The 24,845-nt window shown below is 43.7% G+C and overlaps 1 protein-coding gene across 1 annotated transcript in view; it reads left to right on the top strand.

The window, feature by feature from the left end:
• FBXO42 (F-box protein 42) overlaps positions 1-24,845 on the top strand; it is a 58,742-nt gene that overhangs the window by 18,609 nt on the left and 15,288 nt on the right. The window contains exons 3-4 of the mRNA XM_004678536.1: positions 826-942; positions 8,129-8,263. Of these exons, the coding sequence (XP_004678593.1) occupies positions 826-942; positions 8,129-8,263 (252 nt within the window). The remainder of the gene's footprint in view (positions 1-825; positions 943-8,128; positions 8,264-24,845) is intronic.

The following is a 24,845-nucleotide window of genomic DNA, read 5'->3' as shown; positions in this document are numbered from 1 at the left end:
TGATTTTTTTCCCAAAGATTATTTACTTATGCATACAAGAGCTGGGGTGAAGGCCAGAGGTGTGGGAGGTGAAAGGATTCACCTTGGACAGAGTGGGGAGCATAACGAGTGGGTCAAATGAAATACGCTGCTGAGGGGAGCAGTGGGTGAGACAGGAAAGGTCTGCTGTGCCCTTTGAGTCACCTCCCTGGCCGGGGATCCAATTCCTGCTGCAGGGGCTGCTGATGGCTTCATAATGCTGAGACTTAACTCATTGTGCTGCCTGGGAGGGCCAACATTTCAATTCTTTACTGTGAGTTCAACCAAGGGATAGTGATCATTGTTGGAAAACAAATGTACTGTGATCTTGCTTAAGATCTACTAAAGTGGCATAAATTCAAGAATAATACATTCTTTCAAAAGGTAACATAATTGGCTGTACTCTTTACTCAAAATTTTGCTCTTAAATTTGGCACGAGAGGTTAATTCTCAGCACTATGAAGCTATCAGCAGCCATTGCAGCATGAATGAGTTCAATCCCCAGGCAGGGAGCTGACCCACATGACACAGCAGACCTCTCCTGTCTCCCCGCTGCTCCCCTCAGCAGTGTATTTCAGTTGATTCGCCTGTTCTGCTCCTCACTCTGTCTCTGTGGTGAATCCTCTTATCATCATCCCCCTCCCCCACTCCTCTTGATGCTTAAATAAAAATAAATCTTAAAAAAACAAAAATCAAAAAGAAATTTGGCTTTCTCCAAGGAAACGTCTTATGAAAGTGATGACAGTTTTAGTAATTTGAGTCACAAGTGAAGTGTCCTGGTTGAGACATTTGTTACTTTTGTTCTAGGTGTAGCCCACCAGTGTTACCATGGTTTCATCAAAGCTGTCCAAGAGGGAAACATTCAGTGGGAGAGTCGGACGTACCCTTATCCTGGAACCCCCATCACTCAGCGCTTCTCACATAGTAAGTACTGTGAAAGCAGGTCCACCCTGCCACTGGTCAGATTGCCAAAAGCTACTCTGGAGGCATGCGCTTTGTCGGGTTCCTTACTGGAGGGAATGTAAAGTGAGGTTTATATAGTATCACACTCAGAATTATAGAAGAGCATGAACCTAAATATGTCGTAGGCACTTTGGTATAATTTTGTATTCTACTTCTCCATCATTTTCCCCCTTAGTACTTTTGTTCTGAAGAGATCAAAGTCTTGTCCTTAAACATCTCATATGAGAGAGGACTCAAAGGCCAGCAGGTGTTTCTGAACCCCTAGTGAGGGGTGACCACTCAGTCTGAGAGTTAACTGTTTCAACATGGCCTTCCTTCAGCAAACACTGAGTTTGACTGGGTCACACATAAACTCTGAACATGAAGGGTATTGATTATAAAATACAGATATCAGTGGTCATATTATAAATAAAGTATTCTGGAAAGTAGACACAATTTAGAGTTTTTGAATTATTTTGTAATTAACTCTTTTTAATTGATTTTTGTAGACACCATTTCATTCTATTAGTGATTGATATACCTTCATCGAAGTGAGTTTGAGAGGCAGTCAATCTTAGGCCAGTAAAGGTGTATCTGTTAATGATTTTGCATAAAGAAAACTCACAAAGGTAAGGGGAGGTTGTTACAGTTGCTGCCTTAATGATTGTATTATTACTGCTCTGTTTAACCTTCACTGCCTGCCCACTGACTACAAGATTAAATCTAAGCCTAGTCTTATATTTGGAATTTGATCTTTGTCTAAATTTGCCACTTCATTTCCCAGCTTTTCTCAAGATCTCTCTTCAAAAAGGTGCCACTTACCTGTACTGCTCTCTTCCTTCTTAGAGTAGCTCAGCACCCAGCAGAGGGCTGCCTCTCCTTGAAGACATGTAGAGTTCTAGCTCCTTCGTGAAACCTTTTTTCAGCTCTGGCCCCTGAACAAAATTTCCTCTTTCAGGCTTACATAGATATTGTTTGGAATATTAACCTGGCGCCGCTCACATTGTCTCTCATTGTTAGCTTGTGTGGAGTGTGTGTGTGCGCGTGCACGTGTGTGCTCTTATTTTGAGCTCTTGAGTAGAAGGAGAATGTATTGGCTATTTGCTGCATAAAAATTACCAAACTTAGAACATATATTATCTTACAGAGTTCCCAAAGATCGGGAATGGAGTGGCTTAGCGAGGAGGTTCTGACTTGGGGGCTCTCATGAGGCTGCAGTCAACCTATCAGCCACTCTGTTGTTGTTTCTTTTTTTTTTTTAATAATAGTTTATTTTTACATCATTTTGTGCATTTTTCCATCTCAGTTGCAATCCTCGTGGGCTTCCCATCACCAGATCACCCATGTGCCAGATCACCCACCGTAGTCCAGTGCATTTCCCTCCCCCCACTGTTTTTGATCCCATTCCCCACTCCACCCCCCACAAAATGTCTCTGGTATATAGCTGTTCATCATTATCATTATTTTCTCGCCTGTTCCGTTATATTCCTGCTATGAGGGAAGCCACCCAGTATTTCTCCTTTTCTTTCTGGCTTATTTCACTAAGCATGATCTTTTCCAGTTCCATCCATGTTGCTGAAAAAGACATGTGTTTTTTTTTTTTTGGTTGCTGAGTAATATTTCATTGTGTATATGAACCAGGTCTTTTTAATCCGGTCATCCATTTTTGGGCATTTGGGCCGTTTTCCAATTGTAAATAAATCGTCAATAAACATGGGGGTGCAGGTATCTATTTGCATCAGTGTTTTTGTGTCTTTTGGGTAGATACCTGGGAGTGGGATTGCTGAGTCGAGACTTTCTTGAAGCAAGTAGTTTTAGAACCTTTAGTGGGGGAAATTAAATGAATCTGGGTAAGTAGAAGCCAGAATAGGAATTATTCAGGGAGAATAATTATAGTGACAGTTCAGCTTTCTTTTTTGAAGATTTATTTGTTTATGCATAGAAGAGCTGGGGTGTAGGCCAGAGGTGTTGGCGGTGAAAGGATTCACCATAGGGAACAGAACAGGCAGACCTGCTGAAATACCCTGCTGGGCAGTGGGCAGGTCAGGAGAGGTCTGCTGCACCATGTGGGTCAGCTCCCTGGCTGGGGAGTGAGCTTGTGCTGCAGTGGCTGTGGACAGCTTCATAGTGCTGCATCTTAACCCCTTGTGCCACCAGGTAGGCCCTATCTTTTCCTAAATCTTTTCTAAATGGTCTTCTAGCCTTCCCCCTTCTTAGTCTCCCTAGACACTGGCAGCCATCTCTAGAACTGGGGACAGTGTGCCTCTTAGGGCATCTGGAAACATGCAAGGCCGTTGCATATCATTGTATTGGTAAGCACGACATGCAGGTGGCCGCACCGGCCCGGAGTGCTAGATGTGATGCAGTGAGTGGGACCCTCCTGCACACCAACATTCGTTTTGCCCCGAGTGACAGGAGTCCCTGTTGGCAAACACTTCAAGTCTGAAACATAAAACCAACTTTGTCATTTTTCTGCCAAAGAATATCAGCCTTCTGCACTGCATGTACAAGTTTTCACTGCTCTTAGATTTCAGGGCCCTGCTTTCAGCCTGACTCACCAGGTACCCTTACATAGACAGACTCCACCACATGAGACTTCTGGTTATGTCTTGATCTTTCCTACTTCACGGCTTAGCTTGGATGCCCTGATTTCATTTTCTTTCCTTCCCATTTCTTTTCCATCCCTATAGTGTTCACCCGTGTTGACTGACTGAAAATTCCACTTCCCTAAGGCCTACTTTAGAGATAAAGCCAAAGGCCACTTTCACAAACTACTCTCAAATTCCCCGACAAGGAGATTAAGCTTTTTTCTTCATCTGCTAATACTCTCAATACATTTCTCATACCTTTTGTTTATTGTTCATTACAATTTATTTTCTTTTTTAAAAGCTATAGTAACCTGTATAAGGAAGGCCTCATGCAAAAGGAGAATGTCAGTCTTGGGAAGCAAGTTACTTGGCTCTTGGGCCTCCCTGGTGGCACAAGGGGTTAAGCACAGCACTGTGAAGCTATCCACAGCCACTGCAGCTTGGGTTTGATCTCCAGCCAGGGAGGTGATCCATGTGGCGTGGCGGCCCACTGTCCCCCTCAGCAGGGTGTTTGAGTACATCTGCCTGCTCTGTCTCTGGTGAATCCTCTCATGCCCCACACCTCTGACCTGTACCCCAGTTCTTGCATGCATAAATAAATAAATTTAAATTTATTTTAAATTAAAAAAAAAAGTTCTTTGGCTCTTCTGACCCACAATTTCCTCATCTGTGAAATGTATAGGACAAATTCTATCTATGCCACAGGGTTTCTGAGAAATTTTAATTGAGGAAACACAAAATCATGTTTAAACTGCAAAATAATAGGATGATTGTCATGTATCTCCCGCAAGGCAGTTTTCTTCTTGAGGGCAGGTGGGTTTCATGTCATAGACATCTGTGCACCATCCACAACACCCAGTTCATAGCTGATACCTACTAAATTCTGTGTAACAAAGATTCAGTGTAAAAAAGATAGGAGCAGTACAGCTTTCTTTTGTAAAAGTCTAGGTCAAAGATCAAAGGCTAGGGAAGAGAAATGAAGCTGGTTCTCCTACATGTTTGGTGAGTGTGTGCGTGACCCATTGTGCAAACCCCACTTAGTGGATGTCCTTTTCAGATTGATATAGGGGTCTGCGGAGTCCCCAGCACCTTGCATTAAAAATCATTTTACAGTTTAAGTTCCTAATATGGTAAGTCATTCTGCACTCTTGCTTACCATGCCCCTGTGGTAGCCAGCAGGCCCAGACTGGATAACCAGCCTTGCTTGTTCCATAGTTACATAATTACAGGCCTTATCAAATATGTCCTGGCTTGTAGCTGTGAGACACATGACAGAATAGTCTCTGAGCATGGGATAAAAGCCTGGAGATTTTCCCCTGGAGACAAATAGGAAAACAAAAGAGAATTTAACGTCTGAAAATATAGAAGTTAAGAGTTCAGCAAACACTTACTGAATTACCACCAGGCACCATGGAAAATATGAAACAGCTGGAAGACTGTCCACCCAGGCGGGTTATGATGTGGTCAGGAGTATTCAGAGTGCTGAAGGACAGTTAGCTGGCTGGGTGGAGCTGTGACTGTCATTGAATAGGAATTATTAGGTAATAACTTGAGACCGGGGTCTTGCAGTAATTGTTCATGGTGCAGTCACACCCATTTCAGAAAATTTGAAGAGATCTAATAACTGGAGTAAACATTTTCACTGTTATTTCTTAGCAGAATATTCAGGCCGTGCTGTGAACTGGAACTTTTATATAGCACATTCCAGTGGTTTAGATGTCTGAAGGAAAAGTGTTCTGTTTGGGTGGAGAAACTGATAAAGGGGAAATGACTCCCTGAGCACTGCTATTTGCTCAAATTCTTAACTTTTTCCCTAAAGGCCCATTGAAATTGTCAGGTCCACCCACCCCTCATACCAGAATGTAGGTATCTTAAATAAAAGTAGACAATACGGCCCTCCCTGGTGGCGCAGCGGGTTAAAGCACTGCACTGAGAAACTAAAGCTAAAGCCACTTCCGCATGAGTTCGATCCCTGCCTGCCCAGGAGGTGACCACATGGCGTGGCAGACCTCTCCTGACCCGCCCGCTGCTCCCCTCAGCAGTGTACTTCATTGATCAGCCTGTTCTGGCTTCCCGCTCTGTCTCTGGTGAATCCTCTCACCCTCCACATCTCTGGCCTGTACCCCAGTTCTGTATGAATAAATAAATAAATCTTTAAAAAAAAAAAAGTAGACAATAAACTAAGTTCAGTAGGATACTTAAAGTATTTAAGTGTTAAAGTGTTAAGTGTTGAAGTATTAAAGTGTCTTATTGACGGCTATTTTCTCATTATGTCTGAACTCCAAGCATAGCTACCTAACAGGACTCCCTTCCTTTCCCAGCTTCTTTGCTGGCCAGCTGCTGGACGTTGAAACGAAGTGTGTAAACTTGTCACTTCGGTGCCATTCACTCTGCATGGTTTAGGCTGTGCCTTCCTCTTCCAGAATTTGTTGTTGTTGTTGCTCATAAAGAAGCAGGAAAATGCCTATTGCCTTATTTTAGTTTAGGATTAAAATACATGTGGTAAGGACCTCATGGGGCACAGCTGCTGGCTGGGTTTTCAATCCAAATAGAGAAGAAGAATGTTTGCTAACTCTTTGAAAAATAAAGGCACTGTGCTCTTTGGCTGTCTGAGGAAGCAGCTGCCAAGAGTCGATCTTTGAGGAACAGTGAAACAGAAATAAGCCCTTGACTCCGTTATGAAATCACGGGCTTGCCATATTACACATTAATATAGTGGATATTAATTAAGGTTTCAGAAGCCATAGGACATTAGTAATTTCTGTTCTGGGGGTATGGATTATCAGGAGAAAAAGAATGTTCTTTTACTTCTGGCACCAGTTGGTTCAGTTCAGAATTACCCCATTTGTTAGAGTAGCCAGTTCAAGAAAGTTATGAGAAGACTAAGAATTCTGAAGCTCAGCTCCGTTAGCGAAGATAAAAATGTGTTTCTCTAATGTCATCCCCCCGTCCTTCATTATTGGCAGTTCTTAACACATGAAATATGAGCAATGGAATTTCATAGGATTTTAACTCTTAATAGATTTTCCTGTTGGGATGTGGATAAAAAAATATTTAGATAGGGATTAGGTGTTATTTTCAAAGGTAAAGAAGTCAATGGAAGGTATAAGAGCATTTAAACCTTATACCAGTGTGGTATATTTAATTTATGGGAATGGATTATGTATTTTGCAGCTGTGATGAGCCAGTTGATCGTTGCCAGGTATTTCTTCATTTTTCTAATTTCTTTGTTACTTTGAAAAGTTTGCAGCTCCATTATTGCACATTGTCAGCCTCAGAGGACTTGGATTTACTCTCTCCACAGACTGAGATTATTGGATACAGGGACTGAACACACTAGTTTTTAACTCTTCCAGTTTCTCATTTGACCTTCCTAGTGTAGAGTTTCGAAGGGCCTTTTTATTGGTGGGCTGAGTTAAGGGTGGGCGAAGAGAGGAGGGGAGTCCCCCCACAGTTAGTGTAGATCACAGAGGTAATTACAGCGGTAGCATTGGCTGTCAGTAGTGCTCACATTTCCCCATTTCTGAACTTGAATAAATGGTTCCAGAGTTTAGAAGTAATCGTGAAAATAGTAGTGTGCCAAACTGATCCAGACATACAAATAAGCTGATCACTGAAATCATGAGCCAGTGGATTGGGTTTCTGAATTTCTTTTCCTTTTCCCCTTTTATGTGATGCTTAACTGTTTAGCCTAGTTTCACGTGAACCCCACTGGTATACATGATATGAATGGAAAGAAAGTTTGCTCAGCTCTCTTCCTGAGATGGTAAATGCGGAGCCTTAAGGAGTGAGGTTATCTTTTCCAAAGATCTAAATGAGCTTTCAGCGAGAAGCAGGGTGGCAGAGTTTAGCCCTCATGCCTGTTGTCTAGACTCCAGCGCTTTTTGATTCTCATAGACATTGCTGCTTTTCTTCAAAATGGTGCCCTGGGTGAGGTGTATATACTCATCTAATTAAAAAGACTTCCAGAAACATTGATGCTTTTTGAATATTGCTTACCACACTGGTTTTCTGTTCAGCACCAGTGCCTGCCGTGGTGCTTTTGGGGATTAATAACTGCATGGATATTAATTGCTTGTGGGCTGTCCTGCTTCTCATTTCCCCAGCTACATTTAAAGATTTGTTTGCTGATTTATACTTCACATTTCATTTGAAAGCTGAAACAAGAAAGATCTGGAGGAGAGGAATGGGAGAATGGTGCGCACCTGTTAGCAGACTTGCTTCCCTGGCCCTGGAGTATAGCGATGCGGATTTAGATGACTCATGCAGCTGCCCTGAAATTTCACTCATTGAGCATCCTTAATTTAAATTCTTGTGTACTCTTTTTATTTAGTGGTATTGTTACCTATTTACTTGGTATCCTCAGAAGTCAAGTTTCATAGCTTTTCTCTGAGCCTTATTTTAAAGGTTAATGTGATACTGACCAATCTGAAAACTAATGGCCAGTCATAGATAACTGGTAGGAGCAAACAGAGTTGCTAAGTGCCTGAAATAATTGATCTTTGGAATGTACTAACTCTTGTTAGGGTGTTAGAGGGCCTTCAGAATTAAACATGTTATCAATTTTGTGTTCTTTCTAGGTGCATGCTATTATGATGCTAATCAGTCTATGTATGTGTTTGGGGGCTGTACCCAGAGCAGTTGCAATGCTGCCTTCAATGACCTCTGGAGACTTGACCTAAATAGCAAAGAGTGGATCCGACCTTTGGCTTCAGGTAAGAGATAACATGCTGATCTTTGCCTTCTTTTCAGGTAACTCCCTTTGCATGAAAACTTTAGCTGATCCTTTCTGGTGTTGGTCTGAAAAGTCAGGTTACTGAGGCCCCAGATCTGTTCTAGAAGTGCTAAATGTAAGTTTGTGTAAAGTCTTGGAATTTTTTTTAATTTATACTTTATCATTAGGCTTGGTGCCCTGCCAAAATGCTATACTGCTGTGTGAATTCATTTGCGTGGTTTTCTCAAGCACTTGTACAGGTGTGATATGCTCCTTGGTATGAAGTTGAAGTAAGAGCAGAAACTCAGAGTCGTGAGAACTGTAGTTGACTGACAGAAGCTATTGTCCCAGGGCTAAGATCTCTGAGTATCTTTTGTTGTTGCCAGCTCAGATATTTGGGGAGTGTATGGAACATGCCTCTGCTGGTTACTCTGAACAATTCAGGAGTGTGGGAAGATTCCACTGTAGGTACATTCCTGCACAGTCCCACTATGCCAGAATTCTGGCAGAAATAAACTAGATTACTTCTCTGTTTTGACTTACCCTTTCTCAGGGCAATGCACATATACAGTTGTTTTTGTGCTAGTGAAGCAGGGCAATGGAAAATTCATAGCCGTGAAATGGGGGACTGCTGTGACGGAGGAAGAGCCCGCTGAGGATGGAGTGTTGGGCTGGCTTTGCTGGCAGGCTTCCCCCAGGCATTCTTCATTTGGCTTTTCAAGGTTAGAATTCTGGGACCAAGAGACTCATGTTTTCGTTAGGCAGGTTCCTTATTCCTTGATTTGCTGCTTTGATTAGGCATTAGACTACGAGTGAGGAGACGTGCAGGTTATTGCCTGGCATAGTTCATTACGTATTCTTCGTGTAACTATGAACAAGTAACTGCATGTCTCTGGAAAAGATATGAAATAAGACTAAATGATTCTGTTTTAAGTGGGCTAGGAGGTCTAGTTTATGTTGTCCTTTATTTTTGTAATGCTGCTGAAAATGTTTAGGCCAGTGGCTGAAACCCTTTCTATGAAAAGCAGCTACACTCTGCTTGGCCCAAAACTGTAAGCACCTTCTGTTTCTTCCCCTGCCTCAGGCGGATACTGGGGGGAGGAACAAACTGACAGTGGTTTGCTTTTGGTATAGACAAGGTTCTTTACCAAAATAATCAGAAAGATAAAATGTTAGTCATTACAAATTTTTTTGAAGTTTTCTACAATTTTAGGATGCTCAGAATTTGGTCCTCGGTTTCTTTTTCTAGTGCTTTGTCTCCTGTTACACTTTTGTTTTAAAGACTTATTTATGCATACAGAAACTGGGGTACAGGCAGAGGTGGGGGGTGGTGAGAGGATTCACCAGAGACAGAGTGGGGAGCAGAACAGCAGATTGACTGAAATCCACTGCTGAGGGGAGCAGTGGGGAGACAGGTGAGGTCTGCTGCGCCTTGTGGGTCAGCTCCCTGGCTGGGGATCAAACCAGTACTGCAGTGGCTGCAGCTGGTTTCAGAGTGCCAAGACTTAACCCTTTGGGCCACCAGGGAGGCCCCTCTTATTACACTGAATGCAAAATTGATTAATGTTTGGAATGTAGAGGGTCTCCTTTATATTACTGTTCTACTTGGTGCAGGCCCTCCTTCACAGCAACTTTTATTGTCCCAGTGACAAAACACTAATACCACTCCCTTTCCTATTTTGTAACCAAACTTTACGCCTTTGGTGATTTGGCGTGCATTGCTCCTTCTTGTAAAGTGGAGTTCCGGTCTTAGAGAACTAAGTAGACTGCTGCCAGCCCCTCACACTCATTTCTCCTTGTAAAATGGACACGAGTTGTTTGTCTTCACAAAATGTAAAGGGTACGTTTTGAAATCCCCAAGGTAAAAGTATCAGAGAAATAAGTTGCTTGGTAATTCAGATTCTACAGAGATCTGAATTTTTAAAAATAGGATGTTAGATTTTTCTCTTTTATAAGACATAAAAGCTCAGAAGTGTTGAAAGTAATTTTCCAACAAAGTGTCTCAAAGAACTTAGTTGCTGCTTCATTCTAATCTACAATTAGAGCCTGGCTGTAGAGAAGGGAAACAGAACTTTTAGAACTATCTACTTAAAACATATACACGCAGACAAACAATAGTTTAATGAAGATCCCTATGAGATTCTTGTTTAGACTGAAATCCCATGGGAAGATCGCCCGAGGAGCTGTTTCTATGTGCTGTCACAAGTTCCAACCAAAATTACTTCTAACTCAAACATCAATGAGTCTTTCTGAACAAAATACAGTTGTTGATATGCCTTGGTGTGCCTGACTCACCCATTTATTGCCTGGAGGTGGGAAGGGAGGGTGATACCCACCACTCTTGGGGCCAGTTGTGAAGTGTCATCTGTGTGGACACACGCGCAGGCAGTGCGTTTCAGTGGGGCTTCCTTTTCAGGTGTGGCTGTTTGGAGAAGAGGGGTGGGAGCAGTCTTGACAGGAAATGCTGCTGCATTACATGTCTACTTAACTGTATTACAAGCGAGACTGGAACATTCTCAATGTGTTTGGTGTCTTAGTCAGGCTGCCATAACAAAAAATTGTAGGTTGTATAGCTCAAACAACAGAAGTCTCTAGCACAATTCTAGAAGCCAGAGTTTTGAGAACAGGATGCCCCTGACTTTCAGATAGCCGCCTTCTGCTGTGTTCTTGTGTGGCAGAGAGAGGGTCTGGCATCTTCCTCTTTTTATAAGAGCACTAATCTCATCATAAGGGCCCCACCTTTATGAGTTCATCTAAACCTGTCTACCTCCCAAGGGTCCACGCTGCGGCTGGCATCACACACATTTCAGTCCATAGCAGCTGGAATTAATGGCATTTGCCAGTGAAACCTTGTCTTTAGTTCCTTCACAAACAATACAAGTGTCCTGTGTGTAGGGAGGGCATTTGTGATCATTGTTGCAGCGGCCCCTTTCCAGCTTAGTGAAGCTACAGCTCGCATGTAGCTCCCCCTTCTCCAACATGTCCCGTGAGGCCCTGCCCCTCCCTTTACACCTGCAATTGTGGTCCCTACTCTCGTGGAGGGTCATGGGAAAGAAACAAGAATAAAGCAAGCAAATTGTTAGAAATTATGAAACAAGGAATAAGATAGAATAAGAGGGGAAGAACTACTTTAAACAGCAGGCAACATTTTTTGGACTGAGGTCTGAAGGAGAAAACATGGAGGGAAGTGAGAACAGTGCGTGCAGAGACCCTGGGGCGGTAGGGATGGGCATTAGGGACGACCTTTGTGGAAGCTGCCGAGTGAGTACTGGGTGGAGCGGCATGGGCATGGGTGCTCAGCCGTAGACAGGAGCCTGCGCCTTCACAGACCAAGTTCTGTGGGGTTTTGGGATTTTAAGCAGAGGGCTATTATCTAGCTCATTTTTTTTTTTTTTTAAGATTTATTTAGTTATGTATACAAGAACTGGGGTACAGGCCAGAGGTGTGGAGATGAGAGGACTCACCAGAGACAGAGTGGGGAGCAGAACAGGCAGATCCATGGAAGTACACTGCTGAGGGAGCAACGGGTGAGACAGGAGAAGTCTGCCGCACGGTGTGGGTCAGCTCCGGGGCCGGGGATCAAACTTGTGTCACAGTGGCTGCTGATAGTTGATAGAGCTGTCTTTAACCCTCTGCCACCAGGGAGGCCCTAGTTTAAATTTTAAAGACCATGTTTGCTGCTATTTAGGAAATGAATTAAAGAAACCAGAAAATAAAACAGAGAGAAGAGATAGGACGCCTTGAAAATAGTACAGGTGTGACTGTGAAGGCTTGAACTGGAATCCAATAGTGGAAAAGGGAAGTGGTTGAATTTGGGTGGAATTTTTATGTTAAAATTCATAGAATGCCTTGATGAATTGGATGTGGAGGGTGAGAGAGTCAGTCAAGGCTGACTTAGTGTTTCAGGTTTGTTTACAACTCTGGTTTGTCTATTACCCTGTCTACAACTCTATAGATAGGTTATATGGCTGTTTGGCAAAACAGGATAGGTATTTGTTTTTTGAGCTCTTTGAGCATTTAAGTGGTGGTATCAAATAATTGATTGTTATGAGCGTTTGGCATTTAAAACAGAGGGTCTGAATTCCCTTAAATGATAGTACAGGATCTTCCTTTTTTCAGTGAAATTCTTCTTGCATCCTTTATTTATTCATACAGCAAGTATTTCAGGATAGTATACTCTGTGCCTGGAGTTGTTGCAGATGCCACAGAAATATGAGTCGTGAAATGGACAAAACTTCCACTCCAAGTGGGAATCAAATTCAGATGAGGGAAAACATGAAAGGTGACAGATGCACTATATAGTATATTAAAGGTGATTAATACTATTGAGGCAAAACTGTATCACACAATGAGGGGGCCAAGGATGGGGGGGAGGTTTGCAATTATGATCAGGACAACTGGCATAGAAGGTGACATTGGAAAAAAGCACTCGATCCAGGTGCTTATTTAAGGGAAAAACATTTCAAACAGAGGGAACAACCAGTGCAGAGGTCCAGAGGGAAGAGTGTGCTTGGGGCCATTGAGGGGCATGGGGACCCCACTGTGCCTGGGGCAGAGTGGTGAAGGGGGCGGCTGGCCCACGGTGCAGGGACGCTTTGGTGTCACACGTGTAAGGTGTTGCTGGGACTCACTCTTCGTGTGAAATGGCTGGTCATCTAGGCTTCTGAGAAAACTGTAAGAAGCCAAATATGGAAATGGGGCGCTCAGTTCAAAAGTAATAAAAATAATCTAAGTGAGAAATGATGGTGATGTGGACTCGAGTATTAGCGGAGAAATAAAATGTAGTTGAACTGGATCGAGTCGATGGGGCTTCCCTGGTTTGGGTGTGCAGTGTGAACAAGATAAGGAACAGACGGGGCACTTGAACGAGTGGAGATATCATTAATTGAGATAGGTATGGTGGGGACTGGTAAACTTTGGCCAAGTTCTGGAGAGATGAGAAATCCCGTTTGAAGCATGTTCAATTTGAAATGTGCTGTAGACATCCAGGTGGGATGTTTGCGCCTGCGTCAGCGCAGGCATGCAGGCCAGACATCTGTCTAGAGGGGCACGTGGGAGTCACTGGCATCTAGATGAGGGGACCCAGGCAGTCATCTGCTTGGTCAAGGAGGCTAATCTGGGGTTCACCAGCATTCGGATACAGGGAAGAGAGGGGCCTAGAAAGGAGGCACGCAGCAAGGCAGGAGAGAAATAGGAGAATTGAGTGTCTTGAAACCACCATGCTTGAAGGAGTTTTTGGGGCCCTCCCTGGTGGCTCAACGAGTCGAAGCACAGCACTATAAAGCTATACTCAGCAGCTTCATGAGTTCACTCCCCACCCAGGGAGCTGACCCACAGGGTGCAGCAGACCTCTCCTGTCTGCTTGCTGCTCCCCTCAGCAGTGTACTTCCTCAATCTGCCTGTTCTGCTCTCCACTCTGTCTCTGATGAATCCTCTCACCCCTGATGCTCTTCTGGCCTATACCCCAGTTTTATATGCATAAATAAATAAAAAAAGGTTTTAAAAATCAACCATGTCAGAACTGACCATGCTGTGAGGTCACTTCATGTGTGGACTGAGATCTGACCTGAACTACTACCCAAGAGAGTGTTTTTCATGAGGGTTCAGGATGGAAAAGCTTATTTGCAATGGTTTTAAGGGAGTGGGAAGAGAGCAGAAGACAGTACACACATTGCATTGTTTTGATTTGGGTTTTGAGGAGTTTTAATATAAAGGGAATCAGAAATTAGGTGCTTAGTAGAGGTGAATGTAAAAATTGAGATTTTTTTTTTTTAAGATGGCAAATTCTATGGCATGTTTATGTACTGACGCAGACAGTCTAGTGGGAGGAATTGATTGGCTAGGAAGACTCATTAAAGAGTGGCGGGACTGCCCAGAGACAGGGACCCTTCTGCCTGAGGACAAGGACAGATGATCACAGTTGCCGCCAGCGGGTGGGCGTGGACATCCTCCCGATTGTGTTATCATGCAGATCAAATGATGGAAGGGAGAACAGTACAGAAGCCGTTGGAAATCCCGGCCAGTAACTATGAATGTACAATTGTATACATTGTAGTCTCCGCCAGCTGGTTCTAGGAAACTGGATGTTTCCCCTTCTGGTCCTGTACTAGGTAAACACCTTGTTCTCAGGACAGATACTTTAAGCGATTAATGTTTAACTGATTTCTAAAATGAATTGCCCCTTACTCATGAAACTGAGATTGATATTGGCATCAGTTTTGGTTGCCCCATACCACGACTAAAGTTTTCAAGTGGAAATGTTCACACTTAAAATTGGAGTGTAGTGGTTCTCAGAAATTTTTAAAGATCAGCCCACAACCATTAACAAAACGGGAAACATTTCATTTTTAAGGCTTTCTGCAATTAGGAGACTCCATAACCATTGGAGAGTCTACAGATGACAAGAAGCAGAGATTGAAAGCCCAGCTTGTCACCTCTGCTGACTAGTCCCAGCACTGCCCACCTTCCCACCGCCTTTTCCCCCGGGGCAGTATGTGGGCCCCAAGGAGGTCTTCTCTGCCTTTCATTTCTTCTCTCCAAGAAAAGAGGAAGAAGACCAAGCCATGGTTCCTAAAAGCCACCCATCTAAAACTGCAGCTGACCCTTGTCCAAATCACCCAGGAAAGCTGATAAACACTGGAGAACACTTACCTACCCTCGCTTACCCTCAGGGAAGCTCACTCACCTGTCTCTGGGGGTTGGGGTGCTGGTGCTGAGGGAGAATGGCCAGTTGGTTCTGAACCTAGCCAGTTTGGAGAACCACCAAACCACCAGCATCGTGTTGCTTTCTTACTGTGCCATCTGACCTCCATTTGTTATCACCATCTAGCAGGTGGGTGTGTGACAAGCCAGCTGGACACCTGGCTGTCGTTAGGAAGAAGGGAGCTGCTCACTGTGATGCAGGAGTGGCCTGCTGTCTGGAAGTGTGGCTGGGCCTTGGAGAGGGTTTTGGGAACATGGCCTGGTTGTCCCAAATTTTTCATAAACACTGGCTAACCTTCATGCCACCAAGGTTACGTTGTCACTGCTATGTCCCATTTTATAGCTGAGGAAAGTGAAGCTCAGAGATTCACCTAGCCAGTAAGTGAAGAGGCAGAGATTGAAATCCAAGATGTTATCTCTAAAGTCTGTGCTTTGTCCTAGCCTTGTGCTGTGAGTGGTCTTATATTTTCTGTAATTTATTTCCCAGAATTAGTTTTTAAAAACTTCTTTAAAAACTCAAAATTTAGAAGAGTTTCCATATACTCTACACCTAGTTTAGCTTACCAGCATCTTGTATTAGTATAGTACATTTGTGACAGCTTAGTGAGCCAATATCAATACATTACTATTAACAAAGGCCAGGCTTTATTCAGATACCCTTTTTCTTTTTTATCCTGAAGTCCTTTTTCTGATCCAAGATCCCATCCAGGATATAGTACATCTTCATGACTCCTTAAGTTCCTCATAACTGAGTTCCTCACTTCCCTTGTTTGATGATAGTGTCTTCAAAGAGTGAGTGCCAGGTATTTTGTGGACTGTTACTCCATTTGAGTTTGTCTAATGTCTTTATGATGAGTCTGGAGTTACGGATTTGAGAGAGGAAGACCACAGCGATAAAGTCCCTCCTCCTCATGTCCTGGCAAGGGCACATGCTGTCAGTGTAATTTATGGCTGTTGATGTTGACCTTGACTTCCTGCTTGAGACAGTCTTAACTAGGTTTTACCACCATAAAATTATTCTTCCTCCTCCTGCTTTTAAGATTCTGTTTTACAGTGCTTTTTTTTTTCTTTGTCACTTTTGTTGTTCTATTTGGAGTTGCCTTTTGACCCTTGACATTGCATTGAATTCATGGATAGTAACGAAACTCTGGTTGTTCTTTCTTCAGAGTCAGGAAAGGTTGATGACTCGAGCATCTGTCCTTGAAAAAACTTCTCAAACTTAGAAAATTTTAAAATATTACCATAAAATTTCAAATGGTGAGGAGTAGGATGCTGGAGACAGCATAGTCAAGGCCAGCTACCCCAGTGTCAGGCAGTCTATTGGAAATAATTTTGTCCCTTTATGACTGGTCCTTAAAAGAAGAATCACATCTTCTAAAAATTACTGAGTAATCATGCAGAAAATATAGTTTGCTTTTTGAGCCAGGGACAAGTTGACAGGAAGAATGGAGGTCACATCAGATCTTTAGAGGGAAGCCAAGACAGCCTTAGACACTGGAAATTATTGCCAGAAATTACCGCCCCTAGCGTCACTGTTTCTCTTACTATGTAAGTGATACCTTAAAAATAATGCGGGCCCTCCCTGGAGGCACAGCGAGGTTAGGACACAGCACTGCAAACTAGCTGCAGCTGCTTCAGTGCAAGTTCGATGCCCAGTCCTGAAGGTGACCCACATGGCACAGCAGACCTCTCTCCTGTCTCGCCGCTGCTCCCTTCAGCAATGTATTTCATCAGTCTGCCTGTCCTGCTCCCCACTCTGTCTCTGGTGAATCACCACCCCCACACCTCTGTCCTGTATCCCAGTTCTGTATGCAAAGATAAATAGATCTTTTAAAAAAAAATGCATTGGGGTTCTTGGATCCACTAATGACACTTTCTGTCCTGTGTGTAGTGGGAAAGCTAAATCTTAAGTTCTCTACTGCTCTTTCCCGAGCTGGTGGTAATGTTGGCCAGGGAATGCCAAAACAAACAGGGAGCCGGAGACTGATAACCTGGCACCACGTAAAACCAATACAACTGACAGGAGAGACTCTTCTGGAAAAGATCACCCAGCCCTCTCCTTGACTTAGGCCCCAGGTGTCACTGCCGACCATGAAATAGCTGGGTGTGGAGTATTTTAGAATAATATTTGTGTACTTATAGGTGTTAGATTTTGGCTTTTCAGCATTGTTTTTCATTAAACACTTTACATATTTTGAAAATTACCATTATAGGCAAATGTGTTTTGAAAATGCCAATCTGGAGTCAACAGAGAAGTGGGTGTGTGGTGTGTACTCCATGTCTCTCCCCTTAAAACCGGATCCCTGATCTCGCTGTTTTCTTATTTTGTCAGTGAGAAAGCCCAATTACTATGGAGCTTTACTTGATTGATTATAAAATCTGTCATTACCTTTTTGCTCTTCCACTTTGGAAATCCTGCATTTGTTGATTTGTGTTCATCTGGTCAGACTCATGAACCTTTTCTTCTCTCCATTCTTAAAAACAGAATTCTAAACCTTTTTTTTTTTTTAAGGAAAAATTAATTTTTACGATATTTTCTCTCTACCAGCATCTCTTTGACCCTTTCTCCCTCATTCTTGCCCTCTTAACCTCAGAAACCTCCCTTTGTTTACATGTCCACTAGTTTTCATTCAAATTGTCCATATGTGAATATTTGCTGTTTGGTTTTGTCCATTTGACTTACTTTACCACACACTCTTCTCCACTATGTGTAAATAGCAACATTTCATTTTTCCTTATGGCTGAATGGTATTCCATTGTGTGAATAGGTTGCTAAATCTTGTCTCAGATGGAAATGCAAAATTTCAGAGTGGGGCCTCCTTGGTGACCCAAAGGGTTGAGTCTCAGCACTATGAAGCTATCGGCAGCCACTGCACTTTACGCTCATCCCGGGCCAGGAAGGTGATCCACAGGGCACAGCAGACCTCTCCTGTCCCCCACTGCTCTCCTTTCAGTAGTGTTCTACTTCCCACTCTTGTCTTTCCTACACACATGCACGCCCCCACACATACCACCGCACCTCTGGCTTGTACCCCACTCTTATGTGCATAAATAAGTAAAATAAATCTTAAAACAAATAGAACAAGCAATGGCTTTCCTTAGAATTCTGAGCTTCCATATCTAATATTGTTGTCCTGTCTGCCTACTATTTTGACAAGCAATTTTTGCTTGTTCTTGGTTTCACTGGCAGTGAAACTCCCAGACCCTGCAGTGTTGCCCTTTATTCTGGTATCTAACCTCCCCTGGTAGCACTTCATGTTTTATGACCACAGTAAACTTTTCCTTTTGTAAGATGTTTTATCTCTTTCTCCAGTGTTAAGTAGTTAATGTTCCTTACCGTGATTCTTTGTTCTGAATGAAATTGTAGAAGACTGATCCTAGGTGGGGGCACAAAAGAGTGCCCTGAGGTGATCTCTGCCTTCTCCGTGTGAGTGACCCCTGGCTCCCTGGACACTGTCGCTGCCTCGGCTGACTTGTGCCCAGAGCTGTGTCGCTCTGCCGCTGCACTGTCAGGGTCAGGTCGCTGTCAGGACTGTCCCAAGCTTTCCAGCTCCCGCGACTGAGGCTATTCTGTAAAGAATCCACGGGGTGCTCTTCTTAGGTGGGGACAGTTGTGCTAGGCCATTTATTTACTTTAAGATGCCAACTTGAGGGAAAGGGGTGGCAAAAAAAGGTAGAACCAATTTGTTAGTGGGAATAGCACTAGAACTCAGGTGGTGGGTGTGGTAGGCAGAACACACATGGTGGTGTGGGACTGTACCCAGAGTTTATATTAGTCTTGTAAGCCAGTGGTAAATCAGGAAATTCTGTTTAAAAAAAAAATCAACTTGAATTCTGGGAGACTCCTTTATCCCGTCAAAGCTCAGAAACTAAGTTACCTTTTTTTTCTTCTTTGGGAGATGAACTCTTGAATTGTGCTTTAATTGAGTCTACCTTTTAAGTAAAGAGTGCCCTTAGTAATTTCCTATGGAAGTGACTGGAATAGATTTTCATGAGTTTTGTTGACTTTCACACTGTGTTCTTGTTTTACTTTCTCTCTCATTTTGGTAAGCTTCTGAAATCCACTGCCCACTCTTAAATGTTTCTTGCTGTTTGATTTACGGGTGTGAGTTACACGTTGGTTGCATTTTATGTGAGAAATGTTTTCTTAAAGACTTTGTATAATGGGGGCCTCCCTGGTGGCCTCTGGCCTGTCTCAGTGCTATCGCCATCATTGCTACAGCCTGAGTACCATCCCCGGCCAGGGAGCTGACCACACACACAGCGCAGCAGACCTGCCTGGCTCCTGAAATACGCTGCTGCTCCCCTCAGCAGTGTACTTCAGGGACCTGCCTGTTCTGCTCCCCATTCTGTCTCTGGTGCATCTTTTCACACACCCCCACCCCTGTACCTCTGGTCTACACCCTGCTTCTACACACACACACACACACACACACACACACACACACACATCATATAATGAGTTTTCATTCTGACGGCGGGTTGCTGGTGTTATGGAAGTAGTGGGTGACGTCACTTGACGCAGGGTAAGTACAGATTACAGTTTACTCTGCCAACTTTGATTTCCGCTATTTTCTTTTCCCTAGTATTTAAGACATAATTGACATACAGTAAAATGAACAACTGTAAAACTCCTTTTTAATATTGATATTTAGCTATATGATCATCACCTACGTTAAGATATAAAATGCTTGTCACCTCAGAAATTTCCTTTATTCTTCTTGTCTGTACTATTCCCCACAAAGGTAATCACTGTTCTTCCTTCTAACAACTTTTTTTATTTTAAAATATACTCATGTGTCTGCATCTGTTAGTGATTATATTCCTTTTCATTGTTGTGAGTATTCTATAACATGAGTATAACCACTTCTTAAAAAAATCAGTCTTCTACAAATGGATACTTGAGTTATGTCCACATTGAATAAAGCTGCAGTCAACATTCCTGTATAGATTTATTTGTGGCCATGTGCACTCATTTCTTATTAAAGACCTACCTGTCAATTTGAAGAAATATTGTAGACACAGTAAGTATCCCAGAGAGTGCTCTGTTCACTTAGCCCTGCGTTGGGTAGAAGATCTGATGCTGTAGCTAAGGATTATAGAGCTTGGGGCTAATAATAAGAGGAACTGTCTATTAATAGGGACCATGACCTCACCTGATGAGAGGAATGTGTTATGGAGGGCGGGAAGCTGGTTGGACACCGTGAGAACATAGCTTTTGTGCCTGGCAAACTCAGATTCACAGCGGGTCTCAAGCCACGCAGTGACTGGGTAACTTTAGCCAGATTCTGTAACGACCCTTTGGCCTTACCTTTAAGATAGAGATAACACTTACCTTCATCATTCCTGTCCAGATGACATACAGTGCTCAGGTACAGAGGGATGTGGAACCAAGTCGACACCTTTGCATACTCCGAAGTGCTAGCTGAGGAGTCTGGAGTGGTGAGAAGTCATCCTTGAGTTCCCGGAGCTTGAAAAGTGACTGTCTTCATCCCTTGTTTATTCATTTTCCTGCCTTTAATAGTTACGCCCAGTCAGTGCTGTTCTGTGTACTGCAGATATAGGTGTGAACAAGCAGGTCTGCTGAAGGAAGACCTAAAATAAACCAGTATGAAGAAAATATAAAGAACTAAGAAACTAGAGAGTCGATGGGGGTGTTTAAACTCCATTATATGATGTATAAAGAACCAGGGCTTCCATGCATTGGTGGAAGGAATCTAACTCATGAGGAGAAAGGTAGCAAGCTAATGTTAGGATTCTGTTCGCAGTTTGTACAGTTATCTTAAAGTCCTATTATTTATTTTTGCTAAGATTGTATACTTTTCAACTGAGGCGGCTGTTGAGTATTTGAGTCTCCATCTGTGTTTTCTGTTTTCATAGCTGGAAGGCACCCAGGGCCCAGACACCATTCTAGTGCCAATCTCCATGAAAAGGCTAGGGTGTTACTTAAGTAACTACTCTTAAATCCTTTGCTTACTAGCTTCTGCCCGACCCTACAGTCTGTTCCTGGTTAATTTTCTTTATGAGTTGGTGATTTCTTCTTGTCTCCTCTAGCCCTCTGCAATCCTGGAACAGCCTGGACCTGTGGTGGTCTCAGGAGATGTGAGAGCAGAACCAGTGGGTTTCCCTAGGAAAGGAAGGAATCCTATCTGTTTATTAATACAGTTCAGACCCTGGGACTTTTCCAGAATACATGCTTTTCTAAGGTGGGTACATATTCTCTCCTACTGGAGAGAAGAATGGGAAATTTTTTATAGCACAAATCTGGGTAAACTTTGATCCTCCAAGGAAGAGAATAAATAAGGTAATACTCTATTTCATTTGTCTCTATCCCGCCTGACTAGGGTTTTCTTGTTTTGACACCAGGCCAGAAACTGTGACTGGCAGCATTGTTCCACTTCTGAACAGCCACTTAAAAGAGCCCCCACCCCCATTAGAACTGCAATTAACAAGTTATCAGATTAAACCGAGACTCTGGACCTCCTCTCTTCCCCAGAAATTGAATCAAAAGACTACTTGAAATGGTAACAAGGAACTGTTACTGGTTTTAGTGCTGTTAATTTTAAATTGATAAGTGCTGCCTATTCAAGTGGTCTTTCATGTTGGTTTGTTCAAAAGTGAAAACAATGCTGGTAGGGAATTTCTTTTTGTTCTTGCCTGAGGCATATATAATTATACATCTAACAGTTTCTCATGCCCATTATAAAAGTTCCTCTTGTTTCAGATGTTCTGTAAGTGACCCATGGAGTAATGTTATGAAAGGTGTGGTTATAATTGTAATAATAAAATGTATGCCTGGAAGCCTGAGACCCAGACAAGCTCTTTTTTATTAGACAAACCTTGTCTAATGTAGTATCTAATATATGTTTCTTTGATATCAATCAGTAACTTTCTGGTCATACTGCAAATGAAAAATAAGATAGGAATAGAAAGAAATGAGAGAGGGACACAGACACCCAGAGAAGTGTTTGGCTGGACCCTGCTGATGCTTCATGGGTAGGTCGTGATTATTAACTGGAGCCACTTTTCATCCAAACTCCTGATGGTTCTATAACCATTTTGCTTTCAGTTCAGCAGTCATTTTCACAAGAAATATTTCTTGTCTCCTAGAATAGCCTGTTCTTATTGGGAAGCTCTTAAGTGGGTAGTTTTGTCAGTGTGCCAAATGCTGGGATTGAGGGATTCCGGCTGGCCCTCCCCACTCACCCTTCCCTCTGCTAGGAGGGCCGTTAATCCAGTACAGGAAGCCATGTGCTGGCAGAAGATCCGAGGAAGGCCATCCCCGGGCAGAAAAGTTTAGTTCTTTTGCATCCAGTACTGTTCTATCCTTATTTTTATTTTTATTTATTTAAAGATTTATTTATGCATACCAGAGCTGATGTGTAGGCAGAGGTGGTGTGGGGGTGGGTAAGAGGACTCACCAGAGACAGAGTAGGGAGCAGAACAGGTGGCTGAAGGGAGCAACCAGGAGATAGGAGAGGTCTGCTACACCCTGTGGGTCAGCTCCCTGGCCAGGGCTCGAACTTGTGCTGCAGTGACTACAGACAGCTTCATAGAGCTGCGCTTTAACCCCTTGCAAACCAGAGACCCATCTTCTTATTTTTAGATTGAACTAGTACTAGATCTTGGAAAGCAGGAGTTTAGGGGTTCTGCAGTGACTTTGCCAAGGAGTAACTTTATTTGGCTTCTATGTTCTTTCTTTAAAATAAACATAATTTGATATCTTCTATGGGCATCTAAGTATGATAAATAGCTAACTGCCCTTATTGACATTAAGGTGGAAATAGTCTCATCATTGGGAGAGAAACCGATTCCCGTGGTCCTTGGCTGCGTCCTTCAGAGGCCGCTCTGAGTGGTTATTTGGCTTTACGTGTTTATAGTAAAGACAGCTTTGATACTCATGAGTTATGATGTGTTTTCAATTTTCCTTTTGTCTCCCTGTCCTCAAATGATAAAACATGTGTCTCTTTTTCCCAGTGCAAATATGTAGACAGTTAAATTTTAACTCTAGTGCTTTTTCTTGCCTCCTTAGTTACAAGTGGCAGTCTGCCCTCTGTGCCCTGTAGATGTTGTGATTCAGATGTTAATGTGGGGTTCTGGGAAGTGCCTCTCCATATTATTCTTCTGGTCTCTGAACTGTTGCTATCAAAGTCAGTCATTTCACATACTCCCATAATGCCAGTTCTCTCATGCTAAAGGCCTGGTCACCTTCCCAAGACCCAGCTTGGGTTCTGTCAGCAAAATCCATCTCTCTCACACTCCACATACACACCAACTCAGAGCTCCTTGCTAATAAAACAGTGCTTAAAGCAATGCAAAGACAGTGTGAAGGTGGGAGACAGGTCTGTGGGGTCTGTGGGGTCTCACCTGTATGCCAACAATTGCAAGACCACTCAGCTTCAGGAAACAGCAGTGGAATTTGTTTAACAAAGTGGAGGTTGGGGAAACAGGATTTCTAAGGGCACTAGTTGTTGACCATCTCGCCGTAAATAGTGTTCCCAGTGTCCAGTAGTCTCAATCGAAGGCTGCTTGTGCAGGATGGTGCTGGTCCGTAAGCAAGGGCCTAGGGCTGTTGGCACACTGGTCAGCAGTGCCCCAGGGTCCAACTCACAGTGGCAGCTAGAGGTACTCACAAGTGGGGCCGTGAGGTGATGCAGCAGCAGGCCACCACAACAGTCTGAATGCCCAGCTGGACACCAGAATGGACAGCACAGGACACTGGAATGGAGAGCAACAGAAAGCAGTATCAGACAGTCAGATGCAGTGGGCAGCTCTCAAAGGCAGCCGACACCATGCCATTCACCACTGGTCACCAGGAGGCAGTGGCAGAGATACCATAGTTACAGCAGAGTTGTTGGCCTACACAACAACTCATGGCTTTTTGCGCTCTACTGGCATAAGCTCTGACACACCAGGGCGGCAGGGCAGCAGTGCTCTTTGCAGGCATTATGAGAGGCAGGGCCAGAGGCAGACGCAGCAGCGGGGCGCTGGAAGTCTTCAGGTCTAAATCTAACATCTGCTTGATGCTTCTTCTCTGGAGGCTGTCTGCTAAATCCTCTCTTCAAAGGCCAGGTGCAGAATGGATCAGGCTGGCTCTTGCTCTGCCTCTATCCCCTCTCAAGGTCCCCCAACCCTACAAACTTGATTGGACCATTTTTCAATCCTCAGTGCCTACTACAGACTAGCACCAGTCAGCCTGCTTCCACTTTTTAATCCAAATAATTAACTTACCACCATGAATGAAGCTGAGTTTGAACTTGATTGCTCCAGTGAGCTCAACCCTGACTGGCCCATATACAATCCTGGTCCCAAATAAAAGGCAAAAGCCTGGTGCCTGCAACCTGTATCTGCTCTTGCAGTTTCCACATCTACTCTTGCCAAGCATCAGAACACCAGGGAGGGGATTCCAGTCTCGTAACTGTGCCGAGGTGGGAGGCCTATAGCAGCGCCTGGGCGTGGGTGGATTCCCTAGGAGCCCACCCATTGGCCTGGCACTCCAGGGCGTCTCTGCCTGTGGCTGCAGCAAGCTAAAATACCCAGAGCTGGCCCAGTGGGGCCCATTGCTCCCCACCTCATCCCTGAGCCAGGTACTGCAGGGTTTGGGGTTTGCCTCTGCTACCAGAACTTAGTCTGGCTAAGTTCACCCCGCTTCTACAGCACCAGGGAGCTGCACCTTCTTGGGGAAGCACCGAGTCGCACCTCTCCTGCTGCCACCTGAACCAAGCAGGCCTGCTCTGGCTGGGGGCTGTGGGCGCCAGCTGCTATATTGCTCGGGCTGCTGGCACCAGCAAGAGCTGGCACACTCCGCCACAAAAAAACGGGTTTTGTGCTGTGGCTTGTGCTGCAGGAACCCATTTTACGGCCACAGAGAAGTACCCACA

This window comes from Condylura cristata, unplaced genomic scaffold (assembly GCF_000260355.1).
Source record: "Condylura cristata isolate star-nosed mole 26May11 unplaced genomic scaffold, ConCri1.0 scaffold00008, whole genome shotgun sequence".
Lineage (NCBI taxonomy): Eukaryota > Metazoa > Chordata > Mammalia > Eulipotyphla > Talpidae > Condylura > Condylura cristata.
This window is presented reverse-complemented; position numbering and strand designations above follow the sequence as displayed.